Source organism: Labeo rohita, chromosome 13 (genome assembly GCF_022985175.1).
Source record: "Labeo rohita strain BAU-BD-2019 chromosome 13, IGBB_LRoh.1.0, whole genome shotgun sequence".
In the NCBI taxonomy this organism is placed as follows: Eukaryota; Metazoa; Chordata; class Actinopteri; order Cypriniformes; family Cyprinidae; genus Labeo; species Labeo rohita.
In genome coordinates this window covers 936,934-957,325 of record NC_066881.1, presented here as the reverse complement: position 1 = coordinate 957,325, position 20,392 = coordinate 936,934, and the positions used below count along the sequence as shown (strand labels likewise).

At 37.2% G+C, this 20,392-nt stretch overlaps 1 protein-coding gene across 1 annotated transcript in view; it reads right to left on the bottom strand.

Annotated features, from left to right (window-relative positions):
* The window catches only part of nrxn1b (neurexin 1b), a 164,581-nt gene that overhangs the window by 130,985 nt on the left and 13,204 nt on the right, over positions 1 to 20,392 (bottom strand). Inside the window, 6 exon segments of the mRNA XM_051126038.1 lie at positions 735 to 1,176; positions 1,423 to 1,584; positions 3,491 to 3,514; positions 4,929 to 5,091; positions 5,093 to 5,228; positions 12,554 to 12,583. Of these exon segments, the coding sequence (XP_050981995.1) occupies positions 735 to 1,176; positions 1,423 to 1,584; positions 3,491 to 3,514; positions 4,929 to 5,091; positions 5,093 to 5,228; positions 12,554 to 12,583 (957 nt within the window).

The window sequence follows — 20,392 nt, the reverse complement described above, 5'->3', positions numbered from 1 at the left end:
GGTAACGAAACAATTTATGTACAGTAATTATCAGTGGAAATCACAGCTGGAGGCCAAATCTAATTTTCAGTGTGACATTTCAAGGCCTTGAACATGAGCACATGCTAACAAAATATACTGTCTTCAGCTGTCATGTTGAGCCTTTATGTTGCAGGACAGTAAATCAGAAGCGACATGGGGAGGGGGAGTATTTCCAAAAACTCTGTCTACAGTAAGCGAAATGTATAAAGCAAGCAGTAAACAAATTTACTGTAGTGGGGCAATGCACTGCGCATTCATACAATAGGGAGAGAACATTTGTTTTTGAACAGTACTTAATAACAGCTTAACATCTTTACATTTTAAATACATGTTTACGTTTTGTGAAGTATTTTTTCTTACTTCATTTTTTTATTATAATAATTATTATTATTATTAAATATTAAATAAAAATAGTAGTACTACTATTTCTGTTTCTTTTTTTTTTTTTTTAGTGTATATCTCTGGGAATATGTTTCTGCATGTAACGCATACAGGACGCCAGAGACTAATGACAAACCATGCCTCTGACCACAGGTGGAGAGCTGTAGCACCAACCACACTACCTTGTGTTGTGGTTTGTGAATGTTGTTGGAATGGTAGTTTCAGAAAACACAAAATCATTAATCTATGTTTTAACAATGGAACATGTGACAATATTCAGCCAATGAAATGCAGCCCTGTTACTAACTCTACAAAAATCAGCAAAATATTACCTGATCTTCCATCCCTCTGGAAGTCCACATGATACCACTCTCCATCGTTCACTTTTTTGTTCACAGCCAGTGTCTTGGTTGTGCCTGATCCCATATCCAGAAGCAGATACAAAAGACCATCCAGCATCTCAATGGCAAAGAAGTCTACCTTCTGTGTAAGAGGGCTCTTGGCCTCTTTTGTCTGTTGCTTAGGTTTCCCATGGCTAAAGAGGAGAAGTCCGTTGGGCTCAGTGGTGCGGAAGTCAAATGAAATAGAACCGGTTTTCTTAGTGTTCCACTTAGGAAGTGTGATGAAGGATTCTGGTGTCTCAAAAGTGATGGGATCTAATGTGGCAACATTCTCACACTTAAAGGCAACAACTCCATGGATCTTCATTTTGGGGTCACCTTTAAAGGCCATTCTGGACAGCTCCAGTCGAACGTCATTGTTTTTATACGCAACCTATAAATATATAACAATGTCAGTTGAGCAGAAATTATTGAGAAACTTTTGATCTAAACTGTGTTTGCAGAACCGTTACATCAATGGGAGGAAAGACTGATTGGTGTAATCACATAATGATTAATCACAGGCTATTTGAACCTGTTTTGTTCTGCAAACACAATTAAGGCAAACAGATGCTTTGTAATGCTTTTTAAAGCTCTATAAAACTTCTTCTGTACTAACATCTTGTAACAGATTCTTTACCTCCCTTAGACAGCCCATAAAGTTGTTGCTAACAGGTGATCCCGGCAGGTCAGCTGTACTAGGACTTCCACCAACATAGAAAAAGTCATCAGATCCAAGCATGGTGTAGTCCTCTTGAGTATATCCTGTGGTGGTCAGTATTCCATCCACAGATATTGTTACCTAAAGAACAAACCACAGGAAAAGGATATACAGATACCAGTTTGCTACAGATTTCTGTTTGTGCTCCTTTTGTAGGTATGCTGCGTAGTGACACAGTGGCAAACCTGTCAGTGCTCACAACATCTGAAGCCCAACAGAATTACAACAATTAGTTGGCTGAAGTGCTGCTCATACCAGAACCTTTATAAGCTCAAGATGAAGTGAAGTGTCTCTTAATTTTCTGTGATGGTATGCACGGCAAATGAATCCTGTTCTTGTTCAGGATCTGGATGCACACACTGCAAGCAATGTAAAATTTACACAAGGCTTTCGTTGTAAAAGACTATTCAGGCCACATTCTAGCCACCAAGCTATTAGCACCAAGGAGACTGTTGCTCACTCTCTCAGTCTGGAAGCTGTGAATGCCATGCAACTACACCTCATATATCACTTTTTTCCCATGGATCTCCAGTGAGAGGTTTTGAGGTCCTGAACCCAACCATATTAAGCCAAGATCGCTAACCAGCCTGTGTTGGATTTCACAAATGTGTGCCATATGTAAGTCCACAGTTACACAGCTATGTCAGCGATGGAGGCCAGTCCTTGGAAATCCAGGGCTTCCTACCTGTCCAAGCCACGTAGACTGACCGCTTCCCTTTGTGAATAAGGCTTTGGGAATGATTGTGATATTACAGACAGATATTCAGATGCGGATGTGACTGTCCTTCATTTGGGGCTCTATGGTGACAATATGTAGTTTTTGGTAAAGAAGATCAGTTCAATAAAATAGCAGGCAGCTATGTTTCACCCTCGCCACGCGGCAGACAAACCAGCCACTTCCTTGGCACATTCTGATGCACAAACCTATAATGCAGTAACAGTATAGTTAATGAAACTCTGCATTGATGGCCATACACCCTGTTACTGCATAGGTTTGTGCATCTTGAAGAAAATTAATCACACCAATAACACATTTATGAGGATGCTGTTATGCAGCTCTTTAGCCAGTGAGTTGGTGTGATTCTATAGGACTTCAGACCTTGTGACCACTGACATGCTCCCCTTTGTCATTACACAGTGACTTGTTTCCCACTTTGGGAATCAGAGTTACATTTAGTAATACAAAAATCTACAAAATTTTTTTTTTTTTTTCTTTAAACTAAAACCCATTTTTATGTCTTTTTTTCTTTGACATTCTGCATGAAGGGATACGTTTGAAGACTTTATTTTATAAAGTGTTGATGTATTAAACTGAAGGTGTTAGTAATTCCCCATTGCAACTTAAAATTAATTAACAGACACAAAAATGGTGTTAGTAACTAGGAAAGTCTTTTTAACATGTTTGCTTATGAGTAAATGAAAAGGAAACCATGCAACAGTGTTAAAATTTAACTGAAATTAAACAGTTTGTTGAAGAAAGTAAAATCTCATGCAACTTTCTTTTTTTTGTGCATTCACATTAAACGTCAGATTTAATGTGAATTTCATGTGTATATAGAGTAGTGTCATTTTAAAATATGACACCGAAATATTTCAAAAAGTGGCACATGGAGTGACTAGAGTAAGAAAACATGGACTCAAAAATAAACAGATTATAGATGAATTTTATCAGCACAACATTTTGCAGACAATGCAGAATGGGAGGGAACAGAACCGACTGTGGCAGCTAGGACATGTTTCAAACTACTGGTACTACTATAAACGCTTGGCATGATGCTTCTAGAGGTGATTCAAAGTAAACTGGACAAAAGAAGTCTGCTGGAAAACTAAATTATGCAGGTTAAACAGAAAAAAAAAAATGCCAGGTGTGACCAACCAGTTCCGAATTTTTGATGTCTACAAATAAAGGAAAGATAAAAAAACATACAGCATATCCAGAATAAAAATGAATTAGAATAATATCTTCTGAACAATGTAGTTTGTTTACCATAGCATGTCCAATGCCTGAGTGCTTTGTGGAAAAGAAGGGAAAAGGAAATTAAAAAGTGTGAATATAATAACGACTGTTATTCAAACAAAATAAAGATATGATGATTACTGAGGTTAGTACAGTTTGGTTAGTAGTTTGTTAAACATTAAAGAAACAGTTTGTTAGTAGTATGACACATTCCATGAGCAACGTTAGTTTTACAAAGCATATTAGTACGTAAAAAACAAAATAACTGATATGCTAATACTGAATGTTACGCATTAGTGCTAGTATCTGACTCTAAAAACAAGTGACTCAGTAATTCCTATACAGTAGCTGACATCAAATAGCTCATAAGAGTGACATCCAAATCACATCAGATGACTCTCTTCAAAATTGTGCACTTTTTTGGGGACATCTGATTATAGATTACATTGATTCTAAATTAAAAATTGCTTGGTAACCATAAACAAGGGTGAATTATTGCTTTATTATAATGACGTGTCATTCATTTTCATTGTGTAGAATTTGCTTGTGTTTATTTACTGACCATGAGCCAGATTTACAGAACAGCTTGTGCCAGCACAAACCCTCTTTTGGCATTAAAAACCTACAAGTCATGAAGTAAAAAATTAGCTGAACAGGTGTGGAGAGTTATTTTTGCGGCTGACCTTATTGCATGTGTATTTGTAGGAGTTTCCCTTTCAGGCACAAAATTTTATGGGAGGAGAGTATTTAAAAGAATAACGCAGGGTGATTTACTAAGGTTTGCAGTAGTCATTTTACAGGTATTGCACCATTATTTACTGGTATTTGTACAATTTTTACACCCATGATGCTAAACACACTTATACATTTTGTTTTCTTTAAATCTTTTTGTTATATGTTTCGTTGAAACTGACTGCACAGACACCACATCATCCTTTAAATTGCACATTTTTAAAGAATTTTCCTTAATTTCCTTGTCCTATTTTAAGATACTTTGGCCTGTTGCCATATTGTGCAGAGTTAAGTATAAATAAGCCAATTATTAATAAACAAACTGTTTGGTTTTACAGGGGTAGCCAACCCTGCTCCTTGAGGGACACTGTCCTGGAAAGTTTAGATCCAATTTTAATAAAAGCCAAATGAACCAGTTAACAAAGTGAAGGAACTGAAGATGGCAGGAAGGTTGCTTTCCAAGCTCAGAGTTCACCCTGCTCTAGCCCACATGCCTGTAGTCAATCATGACTTTCAGAAGACAAAATAGTCACAAACGAGATCATATCAAGTATGAATACGTTTTCGTTAGCTATATAAGTATAAGTAAGAGGTACTTTTGGCTCTTAGAAATGTTTTCCTATGGTAATGTTAATACCACATAAAGTGATGATTTCACTTTCTGTAATGTTATATTGACTAAATCATTACTCTGTTTATCTGTTTGGTGCCACCTAAGCTCCTGTAGCTCTATTACCTGACGCAAATTCCTTGTTACTTTCACATCATGCCATTCATTGTCATTAAATTTCCCATTGACTGGCTCCACCAGAGCTTCAAATGCCCCAGAACCCAAATTTATGACTAGAGACACTGCTCCATTTTTCAGCGCCAGGTTGACATAGTCAGCAGATTTTCCCGTGTAGCATCAGTCCATTTCTCTGCAGTGTTTTGAATGACAGGGTGATTTCATCGCTGCTGCTTTGGATCGGGTTCAGAGAAAGGTCATAGCAGAAGTATTCTGAACCTCTGAATGTCGCTACATATTCTTCCATTTCTGAAAAGAAAGAAGAAAAAAAGATGGGTTAAAAACCTGACAAGGACGGGCTCATCTCTGACCCCAATTCTCAGTTATTTTGACTACTGCACAGGCACACAATCACAAAGTCCCTGCCACCTTTGGTGTTTTTTCAGTGAGTTTTTGATCCAGTCTCTGCCTAGGAATGTTGTGGAAATGGGAGGCTTATGCCCTTTGATGAGAGTGCTGGAGAAGTATGTTTGGTTGTCAGCAAACCGTTTTGAGGCACTGGACATATTATTCAACCTATACCCTATACCAGGGGTCAGTCTCGAGCAGTGGCGGCTACTGGTCTGTCAAATAGGGGAAGCTCATTTTCGGCCTACATCATAAAATTGTCTATTTATTTATTCACAAGAATGTGCCTTATTGTCATAAGTAAGTCACAATGCAAACAATCGTAAAAAAAAAAAAAGCTTTAGTTTTATTATGCAAAATATGATGTATTTTTTCTTTTAGTCAGATGCTACTATACAGTATAAATATTTTGCAGTTTAAATAAGGTTATTATGGAGATTATTTATTTATTTATAAAGTATTTTAATAGAAATATAAGGTTTCATTATGTTATGTTAAAATTTTTCAAGATTACTATATATATATATATATATATATATATATACATATATATATATATATATATATATATATATATTTATATTAATTTATAGTCATCCTCCATGTTAATATTTAATGTAGTAATCTATATATATATATTGATTACTACATTAAATATTAACATGAATGAATGAATGAACGATCCAAAAAAATATTAAACTCTGTAAAAGTGAAACAAGGAATGTGGTGTATAATTGTGTGAAATGTATGATGAAAATCAAGCAATTTCGCCAAGCAAATATAAAGAAATAGGTTGCAGCAGTTTTTATTTCGACTGAACTTGAGAAATCCGCGATGGGACTGAGCGCGAATAGCTTCAGCGATTCCTTATAGTACAAAATCGCTGTCAGTCAAAAGGAGATGCAATCTTTCGACAGACCCTCCAATCATCACGCAGAAGCTCGGAGTCCAGGCCAGCCCACTCCTCATTTGCTCCTCATTCACCCCCAGAGACGCTGAGCGTCCGTGGGCGGGACATAATCGCAGCGTTTATCCAATGACCGTCTAGTTTCAAAGCACTGAAAAAAAACGTTCAAAGCAGCCGCATTGAAGTCAATGGACGCTGGGCTTCAACGGGGAAACGCACTGTGACGCTACGGGAATGTATGAGAAGAAAATCAAGTCAGCCGACCTGCTATATCTAACTGATTCTGAACGAACTCGTCTTTGAGATGAACGTTTTCTAACGCATTTTTAGTCAATAAAATGTTAATACAATAGTACATAATTTGACCATTAATTTTGTGACATTATAGGGGAAGCTGAGCTTCCCTTGCAGTCTTAAAGAAATCGCCACTGGTCTCGAGAGACTGATACTTCTGTCAGTTGAGAAAAAGATCCTGATGCCACAGTGCCCAGGCCTCTGAGGGCAGACACCTCATTATATGGTGTCCACTTCTCCTCTGTGGCCTCAACCCTACCAAGCTTTGGGGTGCAGTGGTTTCCAGCGAGTTCAAGTCTCAGTGTCTGCCCGGAGACTCGTATCTTCTGAGAAGGTCATTAAAAAAGCCAGTTCAGTTGTTCCCTGTCAGTCATCCGCTTCAGAGCACTGGGCTGACTACTCAAGATATATCAGAGACCTTCCGCCAATAGTGTCTCAGTAGGTCCTCCAGACTATAGAAGAGGCTACAGAATCCAGTTTGGTTCTCCTTCCCTTTGTTTCAACAGGGCCTGCCCACAGTGGTGGGCACTGAGCAGGCTCTGGTAATGGAACAAGAGGTGAAGAGTTTCTTCACCTGAGAGAGATCTGCATCAAATAAGTAGTACTATAACAAGGAACAGTTTCAAAATATTCACGCTAAAATAAATCATGACTCAAATGAGGTCCAAGGACTGGTTTTCATAACACAGGAAGTTCCTTGGATTCACTTTTGGGGATGAAACATACCAGTATCAGGTTTTTCCTTTCGTCCTAGCCTTGTCACCCCGCATTTTCAAGAAATGCATGGATGCAGCACAGCTCCATTGTGATTTGAGCATTTGCATACTGACTTATTGTGATGATTAGTTGTTTCTATTATGGCAGTTGCATCCAATGTGATACATTTTGGTCTTCTGTACGTGAGACCTTTTCAGTGGCTCAAGACCAGGATGTTTTTCCAAGGGGTCAACCTGTTCCACATGGTCAAGGTTATGAGCAGGTGTGCTTTTTATGTGGAAGAAACCTTGGTTCCTGTCCCAGGGTCACTTGCTGGGAGCTCCTTGTCATTGGCATAATGCTCACGACAGATGCATCCCTCACAGGCTGGGGAGCCACCACGAGTGATCACTCAACTCAGGGTCTCCTGTTGTGGGGGCCTGAAAATGATTGCTGCCTTTCTAGCTTTGAAACACTTCCTCCTAGACCTGAGGGCCACCATGTGCTTGTCCACACAGACAAATCGGCAGTCTCTTAGATAAATCATTAGGGAAGTCTATAGTTGTGCCCACTTTACAAACTGTCAAATCAGATCTTTCTGTGGTCCCAGGCCAAGCTGTTCTCCTTGGCCCACTTTTATTTAAACACACATATCAACTTAAGACAGGGTTCACATGTGGTTCATGAAACATTCATATGCTGCCAATCCCATCATACAAATGATCGGACATTGATAAATGTGGCAGCTGAAAAAAATTCATCATTTGGAAAACACGCCCCTAAAAATGCCCTGGTTTAGAAGCTTTGCCCCTAGAGTTTACGATGTGGAGAGATATACTGTAACCTGGCCAAGAAGAGGAAGAACGCTAATCTTAAAATGGAAGAAGAGAAATTGACCTTACATTAAAAACAGATATCTAAGAACTTCAAACAATTACTGCAAAGTAAATACTTGTATTTTACCATTGGCAACACATTTCAAATGAAGAAAATGTGGCTTCTAGGGATGACCATACAGAAGTTAACCGTTAACCGACAGTAAGAATTTTGACCAATTAATGCTATCGGTTAAACAATTAAAAAAAAGAATTTAAAGAATGTGGTTACACATCAGTTAAAATTGCACAAAAAAGAACAAATTATGTACTATAAGTCAAAATTTGTTACACTGAAATATTAGTAAATAAAATTGAACATTAACAAACTGTCACATGAGGAGTCCCAAAAAGACAAAGACAGGTGCAACAAAATTACACAAACAAATGTATTAAATTAAACAACTTCAAGTAGATCCACAAGGAACACAACAATGAATCATTACCAGACAAAGGAAGAAGACAAACAGGGGAACTTGGGCAAGATAATGAATTGAAAATGAACAGGTGCGATCAAATTAATCAGCAACCATGGTTTGCAGGCGCCCTCTTATAGTTTATCTTCCGAAGGAGATGTGAAACAGGCAAGCCCTAAACATAGCAGGGGGATGCAGTGTCTCATTCCCTCTTGGGGAACCATAGTTACATGCATAATGTCCACCTTCAAGGGAATATGCTCTGCATCCTCTGTTGGACACTATAAATACCCACTAAAATAATATGCTATGTTACAATATATGCCTGTCCACCAGGTGAGATATATATATATATATATATATATATATATATATAGAGAAATATGATGTCTACATACTTTAGTAAGGGTCTTTTTGCTCCACTTTGTTACAATATTCATAAAAACAGATAGCCATCAAATAAAACCATTCTTTAACTGGAATATCTTTGATAAACTTTTAACCAGCTTTTGACCAGCTTCCATAAGCTTAAACTGAGCCATATACAGACCTTCCACAACAGCAGCCAGGTTCCAGGCTGGTCACCTTCATGTGGATTCACCTTCCAAAGGTGTGTGGTAAGCAGCTATACACCTTTAAAGTAGAGGATTCTAACCCTGCAGAAAAATAGTCCTGCAGGAACTCCAGCACTGAACCAATTGGGCAGTTAACTGGTGATTTTCGCACCATGAACTGAGCATAGTCCACTTCAGGGGATACAGTTTGCTTGTGGAGGAGTTCTGGAGTGAAGTATGGCCTCAAGATCAAGAGTCTATGAATTAGGCCCCCACAGAGGCAAAACCCATAGTTGACACAAATATCAGAAGGTGATGATGGATTGTGCTTATGTCCACAGAGCTGCTCTATAGTGTATAACTGATCAATTGTTTGTGTGCTTCGTGTCCCCTAGACGAGGGGCCCCAGGATCCAAGCACAGAGTAAGATAGTTGTGGCTATCTCTCTCACATATGAACCCTTCAGACAGCCTTCACCTTTGGCTGTCAGGGCGTACTCAACAAGAAGTATGGCAGCTTCATTTGCCTTTTTGTCAGGGGAATCCCTGCAAGATGTGTGTAACGCAGAAGGCTTGTCCTCACCGCAAACGTTTTTGATGTTCTACGAGCTAAACACTGACTCCACACCGGGGTCCCAGGTGTCCATTTCAGGGAGCCATGGTTACATTTGTAACGTGAGACATTCTGATTCTAAATAGTTGATTCTGATTCTAGTAGTGAGCAAGCAAGACTGTACATTACAGGCCAACACTAATGTTTAAGGCTAAATATTACAAACATGCAAGCATTAAACATGCCTGAAATCAGAATGTAAAGAGTACCTGAAAACCGTACTTCAGTAAAAGTACAGATACATTACAGTGAAAATTACTCCACTACAAGTTACCAATTCCAAAACAACTTGAGTCAAAAAAAGTCTTAAAGTCTTATCTGATTTTAACAGTACTTAAGTATTTTACTCATACCAAATTTAGCTTGGTGCTCGGATCCCCGGCCCCACCACAGGCCTCCAAGTCTATGTCTCTACCTTGGCTCCTCGCTCCCTTACCTCCATTCAGCTCACTGTCTTTGTCTCAGTTCTCCCAGCCCCCATCTTAGTGCTCAGATCCCCTGGCTCCACTACAGGTCTCCAAGCCTATGACTCCACCATGGTCCATCATCTCTCAGGCTCCACCAGGCCAGCTGATTTCTCCTGCCCCATCTTGGCCCATTACCACTCTGGCTTCATCATGGATTGAGCCTATCCTCAACCCCTTCAGCTCCACTGGGCTCCTCATTCGTCCTCACTCACACCAGCCCCACCTCAAACTGCCTAGCCCACAGCTCCTTCACGTCCTGCTTGGACGATCCTGCTGCTCTGTCTTGGTCCTCTGGTGCAGTGGTGTCATTCGGTCTCTCTGTCCCTTTGACTCCACCTTGTCTCAATGGCCCTGTTCCAAATGGCACCCTAAACCCTGACGGTCTTCCTCTGAGTCTGCAGTGTCATGAAGTAATGCCGCTTTGCCTGTCAGGTGCGGGCTCAGCAGAAGTGCGTATTAAGTGCGCATAGCGACCACAAAGGGAACGTTTGCGAGCACCCTTTCAAATGCTAAAATGATGAATGGGACACCCCACGGTCTCATGGACTTAACAGACATGCGCACATGACAGCCATTGTAAGTCTGCAAGACCGAAAGTGCACATGAAGTGTGCCATTTGGGACAGGGCCAACCTCTCCACTGCCACCAATATTTTTTTCACCATACTCCACCCAGATCCAACATCAGGGCTCCACCCTGCCTCCATCACTCCCTCCATCAGTCCTATACAGACTGATCAATCCACACCTGTTGTCAATCAGCATCTCATCAAGCACTCCTTTTAAACCTTGGCATCACCACAGTTACATGTCCAGTCTTGTTAATGAATGCATTTACATGCTCATTCATGAAGTGATCTTAGGAACTTGGGGATTTTGTGGCATTATTCTGAAAAGTTCTGTTTCTACAGGGGTACTTTAGGTTGCTAAGCACCCCAAATAAAAGCAAGGCCACTCTCAGTTGAGACTGGAGAATTAGGATACTGGGGAAACAGATTTGGCAAATGCTACAATGCTACTGGACTTGGTGAGATTGCAACATTGCAATGTTCATCACAGCACCAAATAATGTCATGTTTGCATTTAATGTAAGTGGACAGTGGCCAGTAACACATCTAAATATTTGAGCTAATCATTTGTGTTGTGGAGTATGTGAATAATGACCAAATAGCCATATTTCTTAGCACTTATTTACCTATGTTTATCTCTATCATTGTTTCTCCATCTGAAAGGAAAGGACAATTACCCTAAGTTGGATTCTGTGCATTCTGGGTTTCATTGCGCTTACCTGTTCACTCATCACATTCCTTTTCTTACTATTATCATTCAGTAATCCCTGCTTCTGAATTTATCTTCTGTTTCTGCCACGACATAGCATGACATAACCTCTCGAGCCTTTTAGTTTGAATATTCCATCTTAGTACCTGCCTGCCAAAGGCATATGCTAAATTAATAGATTTGGATCTGTGTCATTCAGCCCTTCTAAGAATAGAGACTGAAGATTACAACAGCAATCAAATAATTTGATCTAATCTAATGCCCATATCGCATTAGGACACAAATCAAAGGCAAAACCTCCACACTCAATTATCACTCCTTATATGACGTACTGCATACTGAAAAAAAAAAATGTTTGCTTGAGATTCATATTTGTTATTCAGAATCCATGTAGTCCATAAAAACTCTGCCCCACCACACCCCACCCCAGTCTTGTCACTGGTTATTCTTAAATCCACTTCTTATTCTAGCAATTTTTTTTATATAGCTACAACTATGAAGTTGGTATGAGCCACAACTCATTTAGCATAACGAATTATAATGAAGTGATGTACAATGCACACTGCATTAGCAAAAGTACAGTATAATAGCTGATAGAACAGGAAAGTTATTTTTGTGAGGTGAGAGAGACTATTATAACAAGTTATGAAAATAACATTACAATAATGACGCTGACATATAGTCTGTCAACATCTTATCTGACATGCCTTCAAATTAAAAGTCTTGCATCATAAAAACAGAACGTTTGTTGTTGTTTCTTTGACTACACACTCCACAATCCACTTCTGAGTCTTGAGCCACCAGTTGAGGAACACTGGGCTAGATGGCAGAAGTGCAATAAACAGTAGTGGGTCATTATTTGGCACTACCAATTGTTTCAGGAACTTCTGAACCTGGAACTTCTGCTGGAGTAGAATAAACAACTTATAATAACACATTCTAATGATCCGTGACTCTAGATCAAAAGGGGACACGCTGTGCCATTGGTGCATAAATACAGTTTGTCAGAATCTTAATGACCAAATCATGAACAACCCTAGTGACCAGCAATAGTCCTACAATGAATTCATTAAGTAGGTTTTTAGAGGACAAGAATGCAAAGGAGTGGAAAAGAAACAGAGGTCATACCTTGGTCGCCCATCATCAGGTGTGCCAGACCTTAAAGAAAAACAAGAGTACAGTCAGCAAAGAATATGGGCCTGAGTAAACTGGGATTAAAAAAAAAAAAAAAATGTAATTCATTATTTGACATGAACTGCCCCAGAATTAGCTACAGAGCTACATTTCATCCGCTGTCCCTGGGCAGGAGAGTACCAAAACAAATTATAAAACAGAAACATCGACCATATACAATAAAATCCCATATCCCTGTAAATACTATAAAGCATCACCCTTCAAACATTTATACAAATTTACAACTCACCAAAGTTACGTAGCCATTCAAAGTACAGAAATACTCAGTGGTCACACACCTGACTCATCTTTAACCATATTTTCAATTGTAACTTATACTGTGCTAAAGTGGAAAACTGCCTAATGTTAACTGGTAAACTATTCCAGTGTTTAACAGCTCTTACAGAAAAAGCTGAACGACCAAAATCAGTAACTCTAAATTTCGTTGCACAGTCACCTCTTGATGAGGCTGTAGTTTGCTGTATATTTCATTACTGATACATTACTGATCATGTATTGCTTGAAAATGTGATTAGAAAAAGAAAAGCATTCATTTAGTTGTAAAAGTAGTCACAATTTGATTTAGATTTGATTTAGATATGCAATTATTATCAGATATGCAAAAAGAATTTTTTTTTTTTAAAGCCACTCTAGATTGAGCATTAAAATGTTACAGTGGTGGGTGTTCTTATGAACGGTGTGATGCAGGACTCTTATCCATGGTATGACCTTGAGTGGCTGAATGCTTTTAAAAAATGTAAAAGCGAAAATATGTGAAAAGACACCAATGCTCTTTTAATTTAATTTAATTAATTAATTTATTTATTTTTGCAATAATCAGAATAATCACAACTAAATATGAACTGTTTATAGTTGCCAAACTTGTATATTATCCAGTCAGAACCAATTCTGGACGAACACTTGCAATCCCTTTCTCTTATAAGAAAGAAAAAGTACTATATTTATACTTACAGTATCTGACAGCTCCTCAAGCTTTTGTGTGGATCTGCATGACTTTTGCATTTAAAAATATATATATATATTTATATTGCTGTAAAAATATGTACCTAATGGTTACGCCATGGTATCATATAATGAAGTGCAACTTATTTTACATGGGATAAATTACATTTAGATGTTGAAAAAGCATAGACATGAGATATATTTTCAAGTTCTGTCCCTAAGCAACAAAGTACTTACCAACAAATACTTTCATGAGACCAGGCTGATTATTGTGCTGTAATCTATGTCAGAGTTTATGTTTAGTCAATGATCTGGCTACATGAGTTATCTGATTCCTCCTTGTGCACAAAGTGTCTCTGCCACTGCAAACAAAAATATGCTCCAGTTCATAGTGTGTTTGAGAGTGTTTGATTTATCAGCAGCTCTCTCTGTTTGAGTCTCTTTTTTGATAAATTGTTTACTCTCCACAGGAGAAGGCAAGTCTCATCTCAGCAGGGATATGAATCCAGAATCTGGTAATCTATGACTGCAAGTGTCAGGCCGAATGGGCAGTTCAGGAACTTGCTTATTTAAGACTTGTTTAGGGGTCCATATATATATATATATATATATATATATATATATATATATATATGACTGAACAAGAGATGTTGAGTAAAGGTTGTACATAATGTGATTTTTGATATCTAGAATTACAATACAGAGCAGTGCATCAATGTAATTATTTTAGCAAAGCAAAGAGATTTTGTGTGTGTGTGTGTTTGAGTGAGATAGAGACAGACTCCCAAATCCTATAATCCTTTCGTCTGATCAAAGTAATGTAAAAGCTTTTAAATAATTTAATGGAGAGTTCAAATTTCAAATAATAAGCAGCATTCTGCGTTTTATAGAATATATACTAGGTAAACACACAAGCAGTTCAATTCGTCAGCTCGTTGATTTATGTAGATATTGATCTAACTTGCAGAATGTGCTCTCAGATCTTGAAAAGTGAAATAAATCCTCAGATCTTTACAACATAAAAAAGCACACAAATTCCCAGTTGTTGAACCAAACAGTTTGAACAAAAGAGTTTAATACTATGTTGTGATATAATTAGGCAACAAGCAAGCAAGGAAACAAACAGATAGATAGCTTTGGTTCATCATGTGACTTTCTCATCACCACCTGCTTTTGGTGTTTATCAGTGTATTACAAAGGTACAAAACAGATTTTAGTACTTTAATGGGTTTGTATATTAACATTATATCAGTTAATGAAATTACAGTAATTACCTGTAAATTTAAGTAAAAAACGTAAAACGTTGCTATCGTATTTTTTACGGTAAAATTCTGACAACCACAGCTTGAACCACAGTTTTTTACTGTAAATTTTACAGAATTCTTTTTACAGTGTACAGTGTGCACAGACAAATAGCTTGTTGTTGAATATAGAATATCACAACATGCATAAATACCACCATATACTAAACCCTGCTAGAAATTGTATTCCATATGAAATGGACAGTCAATTCTGTGTAATACAGTGGTAGGGGCAGCACTGGTCCATCCAGATTGATGACTAGTCCATTTATTTAAAGCTTCCAGATTAAAGTAATGGTTTGGAAATAAACAAAACCTCAAAATAATCTTCTTCTCTCTCTCTCTCTCTCTTTGTCCTGTCAGTGGATCTGCTTAGCTCTCCAGAGTCAGTCACTGTTTTATTGTCACATTTACATTGAGCCTGCAAATTCACCTCCAAGCCGTTCTCACTCCCAGCTCATCACATATTGACACTTGGTCAGGACCCTTTGGTGTCATATTTCGCAGTGCAGGGTCCTTCATTGCTTTAAACCCTTGGCGTCATAATGCTGACACAAAAGGCAATGGGAATTTTATCATCACAATTAAATTATACATTGGGCAATAATATTGCCATTATTGCATATATGTTGGGGTGTGATTTTTCAATGTAAACAGTCAATGTAAAAATACAAGCATAATTAACTAGTTAACTAGTTAACAAACTGACTACTGATCATTTTACTATTATGTATCCAGTAGTTACTGAATCTTTTATACTTACCAAAAAACAACTACTGATCGGCTACTAAGTTGTTACACATCACAAAATGAACACACACACACACACACGCACGTCTGTTCAGCTATCTTTGTAGGGACTCTCCATAGGCATAATGGTTTTTGTACTGTACAAACCACATTTTCTATTACCCTACACCTAAACCTACCTGTCACAGGAAACCTGCATTTTTACTTTCTAAAAATAAAAAACTCATTCTGTATGATTTCTAAGCTTTTGTACCCATGGAGACCTCAATTTAGGTCCCCACCATGACACGAGTCCCAATGAGTGTGTGTGTTTTCAGGTTTAAGTCCCCACCAGGATATATAAACCAAACCCACACACACACACACACACACAAATACAAAAGTGAGAGACACCTTCCAGGGGCTAAATATCACTTATTGGGGTCACTTTAACCCACGGACATGAAAAGCATATGTAATAGAAATATATGTATAGAAAGCTTGAAATGTTTACTTTTAATTGAAGTAAATCATGTCAATAACAAATATTGTCTGATAAAGTAATCCGTATGAAACCCACACTAACTCCAGTTTTTCCCGTCTAAAACTCATTATCCCTAAAGTAATCGTGCCCACGAGTGGCTCAGCTTTTCAAATTGTAAATATCCATGTGAGACGCGTGAACATGTAAACGCCCACATCACCTCCATAAACAAACGTGAACATTCATCAAGTTAATCTAGGCTACTTTTCGTTATTGGAAGAAGACACGCTGAAAGGAATAACCCAGAATTTACACTGTAATTATGAAACAAAGCAAAATATTTGTACTAGACAAGTGTAAAATTAACATGGATAACAAAATTATATTCTGGAAAATGTTAGATTTTCCCCGGCGCTCCCCTAACTCTGACTACATGTGCTGAAAAAAAAAATTGAGAAATAATATTTCATAAAAACCTTTACTATTGGCAGTAAAGTGTCATGCTATGTTGAATGAAACGCACAAAGATAAATGCAAATGGTCTTTAATAATACACACAAGGTGATCAGGTAGGAAGGCTTGACACATGTATTGATGTAGTATACTGGACAGGGAACACAGGACTGAAAACAGCTTAACTACATTGGTAAATGAGGAAAATAAACGAGACACATCTGAACCAAAAGCCATAATCAGACATAAATGGAAAAATAGGTCAAACAGATCACAGGGGGGGAGAAAACACAACAAACAGTCCTGGGGTGTGGCAAAAGGTAACACCAGTGCCAAAAAAAAAAAAAAAATTGGTACATGTGGTCTTTAAATAATTGCTCAAAAAAAAATAAATAAATAAATAAAAAAAATCATTAAGCTGTCATTTATATGTATTCATAAAGTCTAAGTTTAAAAGTGGTCTAAGTTTAAATGTTAAGTTAAGACATCTTGCCATACCAAAAGTTGACATTTCTGTAGAATGACCCTAATTTGCTTGGATTACTCATTATTGAAAAAAAGGATAGTATATCATTACAAGCCAACTTACCTCTTGTATGTACAGTATGTGTCCTCCAGCTTCTTCAGGATTTAATTTGTAATCATGATCAATGGGTGTTCTTATATAGGTCAAACCCAACAGTACTTAGTGTTACTACATTTATCTCAGGGAACTACACAAAAATATTGCAAGCAAGCAAACAAGTAAGAGTGAAAGAAAGAAAGAAAGAAAGAAAGAAAGAAAGAAAGAAAAAAAGAGAAATCTAGTCCATATCTGGGTAACACTTATACACTAATAACGTACCTACAAATCATTTGCAAACTATTAGTTAAATCATAGTTTATTAACTGTAGACTCTATGCAAATGAGTTCTTCATTCATTGCTATTGCAATAAACACAATTATTACTGTTTTATTAGGTCATATGTAAAAAGTTGGATAATGCTTATTAACCATAAATAGTTCTCATTTTAGATTAGGCCATGGAAATTGTTATATAATTAATTTATCAATTAGGTTATTGAACATTAATCACATTCAAATTCAGTGTTTCTTACAATGTTTACAAATACATTAAGGACACACACATTTGCATATGTGGTTTACAGGGAGTCTTTATAGATGTAATGGATTTTATACTCTACAAACTGTATATTTTGCTCCATAACCCTAGCCTTAACCCTAAACCATATTACCATGTCTTATTCATATTTCGAATTCAGTTATGACAAGTTCATTGTCACTAGAACGGCTGCGCTACACTGTAAAATCCAATAGTATACCTTACTTAGATATAATTAGTTATCTTTACTTAGTTGCTATACTTACTAAGTTTTATTAAGTTACAGCTACTTTCAAGGCAAGTAAAACAATTTACTTACTACTTTGAGTTACGCTTACTTAAAATATACAAGCAGCCACAAAGAAACCAATGACATTAATAAACCAGTGAGAGGCAGCAGTGCACTAAAATGTTGCTAATTTGCAAAATAACAACAGAAGAAGAAGAAAAGTTTTTGAGGTGGGGCAATTCTTAATCTGCAGTTATTTTTCACTAGTTGCATTCACTCATTTCCCAAAGTCATCTTGAATGTTGTTTCAATACAACTATATATTTAAGAGAACATCACATAAGCTGACTTCATAAATTGATACAATTGATACAATGAAATTCGTACAATGTTGTTTGAGTTTTGTTTTTGTTTTTTACTTACCATTATAGTGATTAATGGTCCCTTTGTTTGGGCCGTTGGAACTTTGTTTATCTTATTATAATTTTCTTTCTATTGATGCAGCAATACAACATGAAATCATCATTTTTGATTTCAAGGGAAGAAAAGTAATAAGTAGGTTGCTTTCAGAAGGTTAACATTTAATTCTGATCTTTTAATCAAATCATTAGCTAATGTATGTTTTGTGTTTATTAATAATTTTTTTTACAGTTTCCTTGTTCTTCATAAACACCTTGAGAAACTTAACTGTGTTGAGACAATCCTTTAATATTTGTGATAATGTGATCAAGTCACAGACAGACTTCAACATTCAGCATGTGAATCACAACAATGGTAACAATTCAATTTTATTTATTTTTATTAAGTGTGACAATAGCCATTTTATTATTTTATTTTCTCTTTTTGTTGTTTAAGTATGCCCAACTAATTCGATTTTACAGTGTAATTAAAGTTTATTGAATTAAGCAGTATCTTGACCTTGGCCATTCCAACAGCTGGAGCCATTTGTCTGTATAATAGTGACACTGGCAATGTACATGATTATACACGGTCACTACAGACATTATGTCACACCCCTGTGGCCTGTTTTGTTCGGTTTTTCACTCCTGTGTCCTTATTTGGTTTTTCCTGTTCCGTTTCTAGTTATTACGTCATTGGTTTATCACTTACACCTGTCCATGTCTAATCAGCACTCCTATATAAGTTTGATTCAGTTATTTGTTCAGTGTCCGTTCTTATATTGTCGCTAATGTATCAGTATGTTAGTTACGTCGTGTTTGCGTGTGGTTTCCCTGCTGTTCCTGTTCCCTTGTTTGGATTATTATATTAAAGCACGTTTTGTATGATTTCCTCGTCCCTACTCCTCCTTCCCGCACACGACCCCTGACACATTAACCCAAATGAAGATATTGTAGCGTTTTGAGTGTCACTGAGTGGAATTCTCCTGCTTGCATTGGACATACAACATAATGGTAACAACTAAACTCAACATAACATATAACATAACATAACATAACATAACATAACATATAACATAACATAACAGAAACTCTTCTAAATCTATAGAATAAGCCAGTTTTGTAATTCAGAAATGACACAGGAGCGTTCCACTTTGCTTTTAGACACACAAGGATTCCAAGTGATCAAGGGCTTAGAACAAGGGTTCTCAACCCACGAGATCCATTTTTCTGCAGAGTTTAGTTCCAACCTTGAAAAAAAAAAAAAAAAAAATGATTGTACTGATTGGGAAACTTTATAGTTTTACGCACACAATCATAATTGTTTTCTTTGCTAGCGTATTTATCGTTTGTTTGGTTTATTTCTGTATTTTTATTTTCTAATGTGGTTTATTTACTTTACTTGTAGAAGGACACCTTAACCACTGTGATCTTGTTCCTCTCATGTCATAATGAATGTCTAGTTCTGAGCCGGTGTGAGAGTGAGAGTGTTAATTGTATTAACTCTTGTGGATGAATGAGTCTGAACTTCGGCTTAGATTATATTTTCACAGGGGAAAGACTTTTGGGAAGCACAAACTAGTGATTTCAAGGACTCTTGTTATACTGTTCTCACCTTTCACCATTCAAGACTACTGCCGTTTCTGTTGTTTCTGCTGCTTCTGCTGGATTCATATGGTATTAAGTGTGGTTGCTTCTATGGGTGTGTATATAAATGGGAAGATTTTGCAGGTTTGAAAAGCACTGATCAACTGCTCCTGCCTGTAACTTTCTAGAGCACTTGTGTCAAACTCTGTCCTGCAAAGTGGAGCTTCGACCAACTCCAAAAGAAGCTGCTTTGAAGTTTCTAGTAATCCTGAAGACCTGATCGGCTGGTTCGGATGTGTTTAATCAGGGTTGGAGCTAAACTCTGGGGATGACGGTGGCCCTCCAGGAACTGAATTTGACACCCCTGTGTCCGTTCCATTTGATTGTAAGTCCCTTACCAAAAGGAAGTATACTTCAAGTTTATTTTATTAAGTATATTTATTTTCATTTTTAGTACACTTTGAAGTATATTCTCAGTAAACTACAAGATTAGTAGTTTTATGCTGTAAGTATGCTCGTAAGTTTTCTTAAAGTGAACTTTATATCA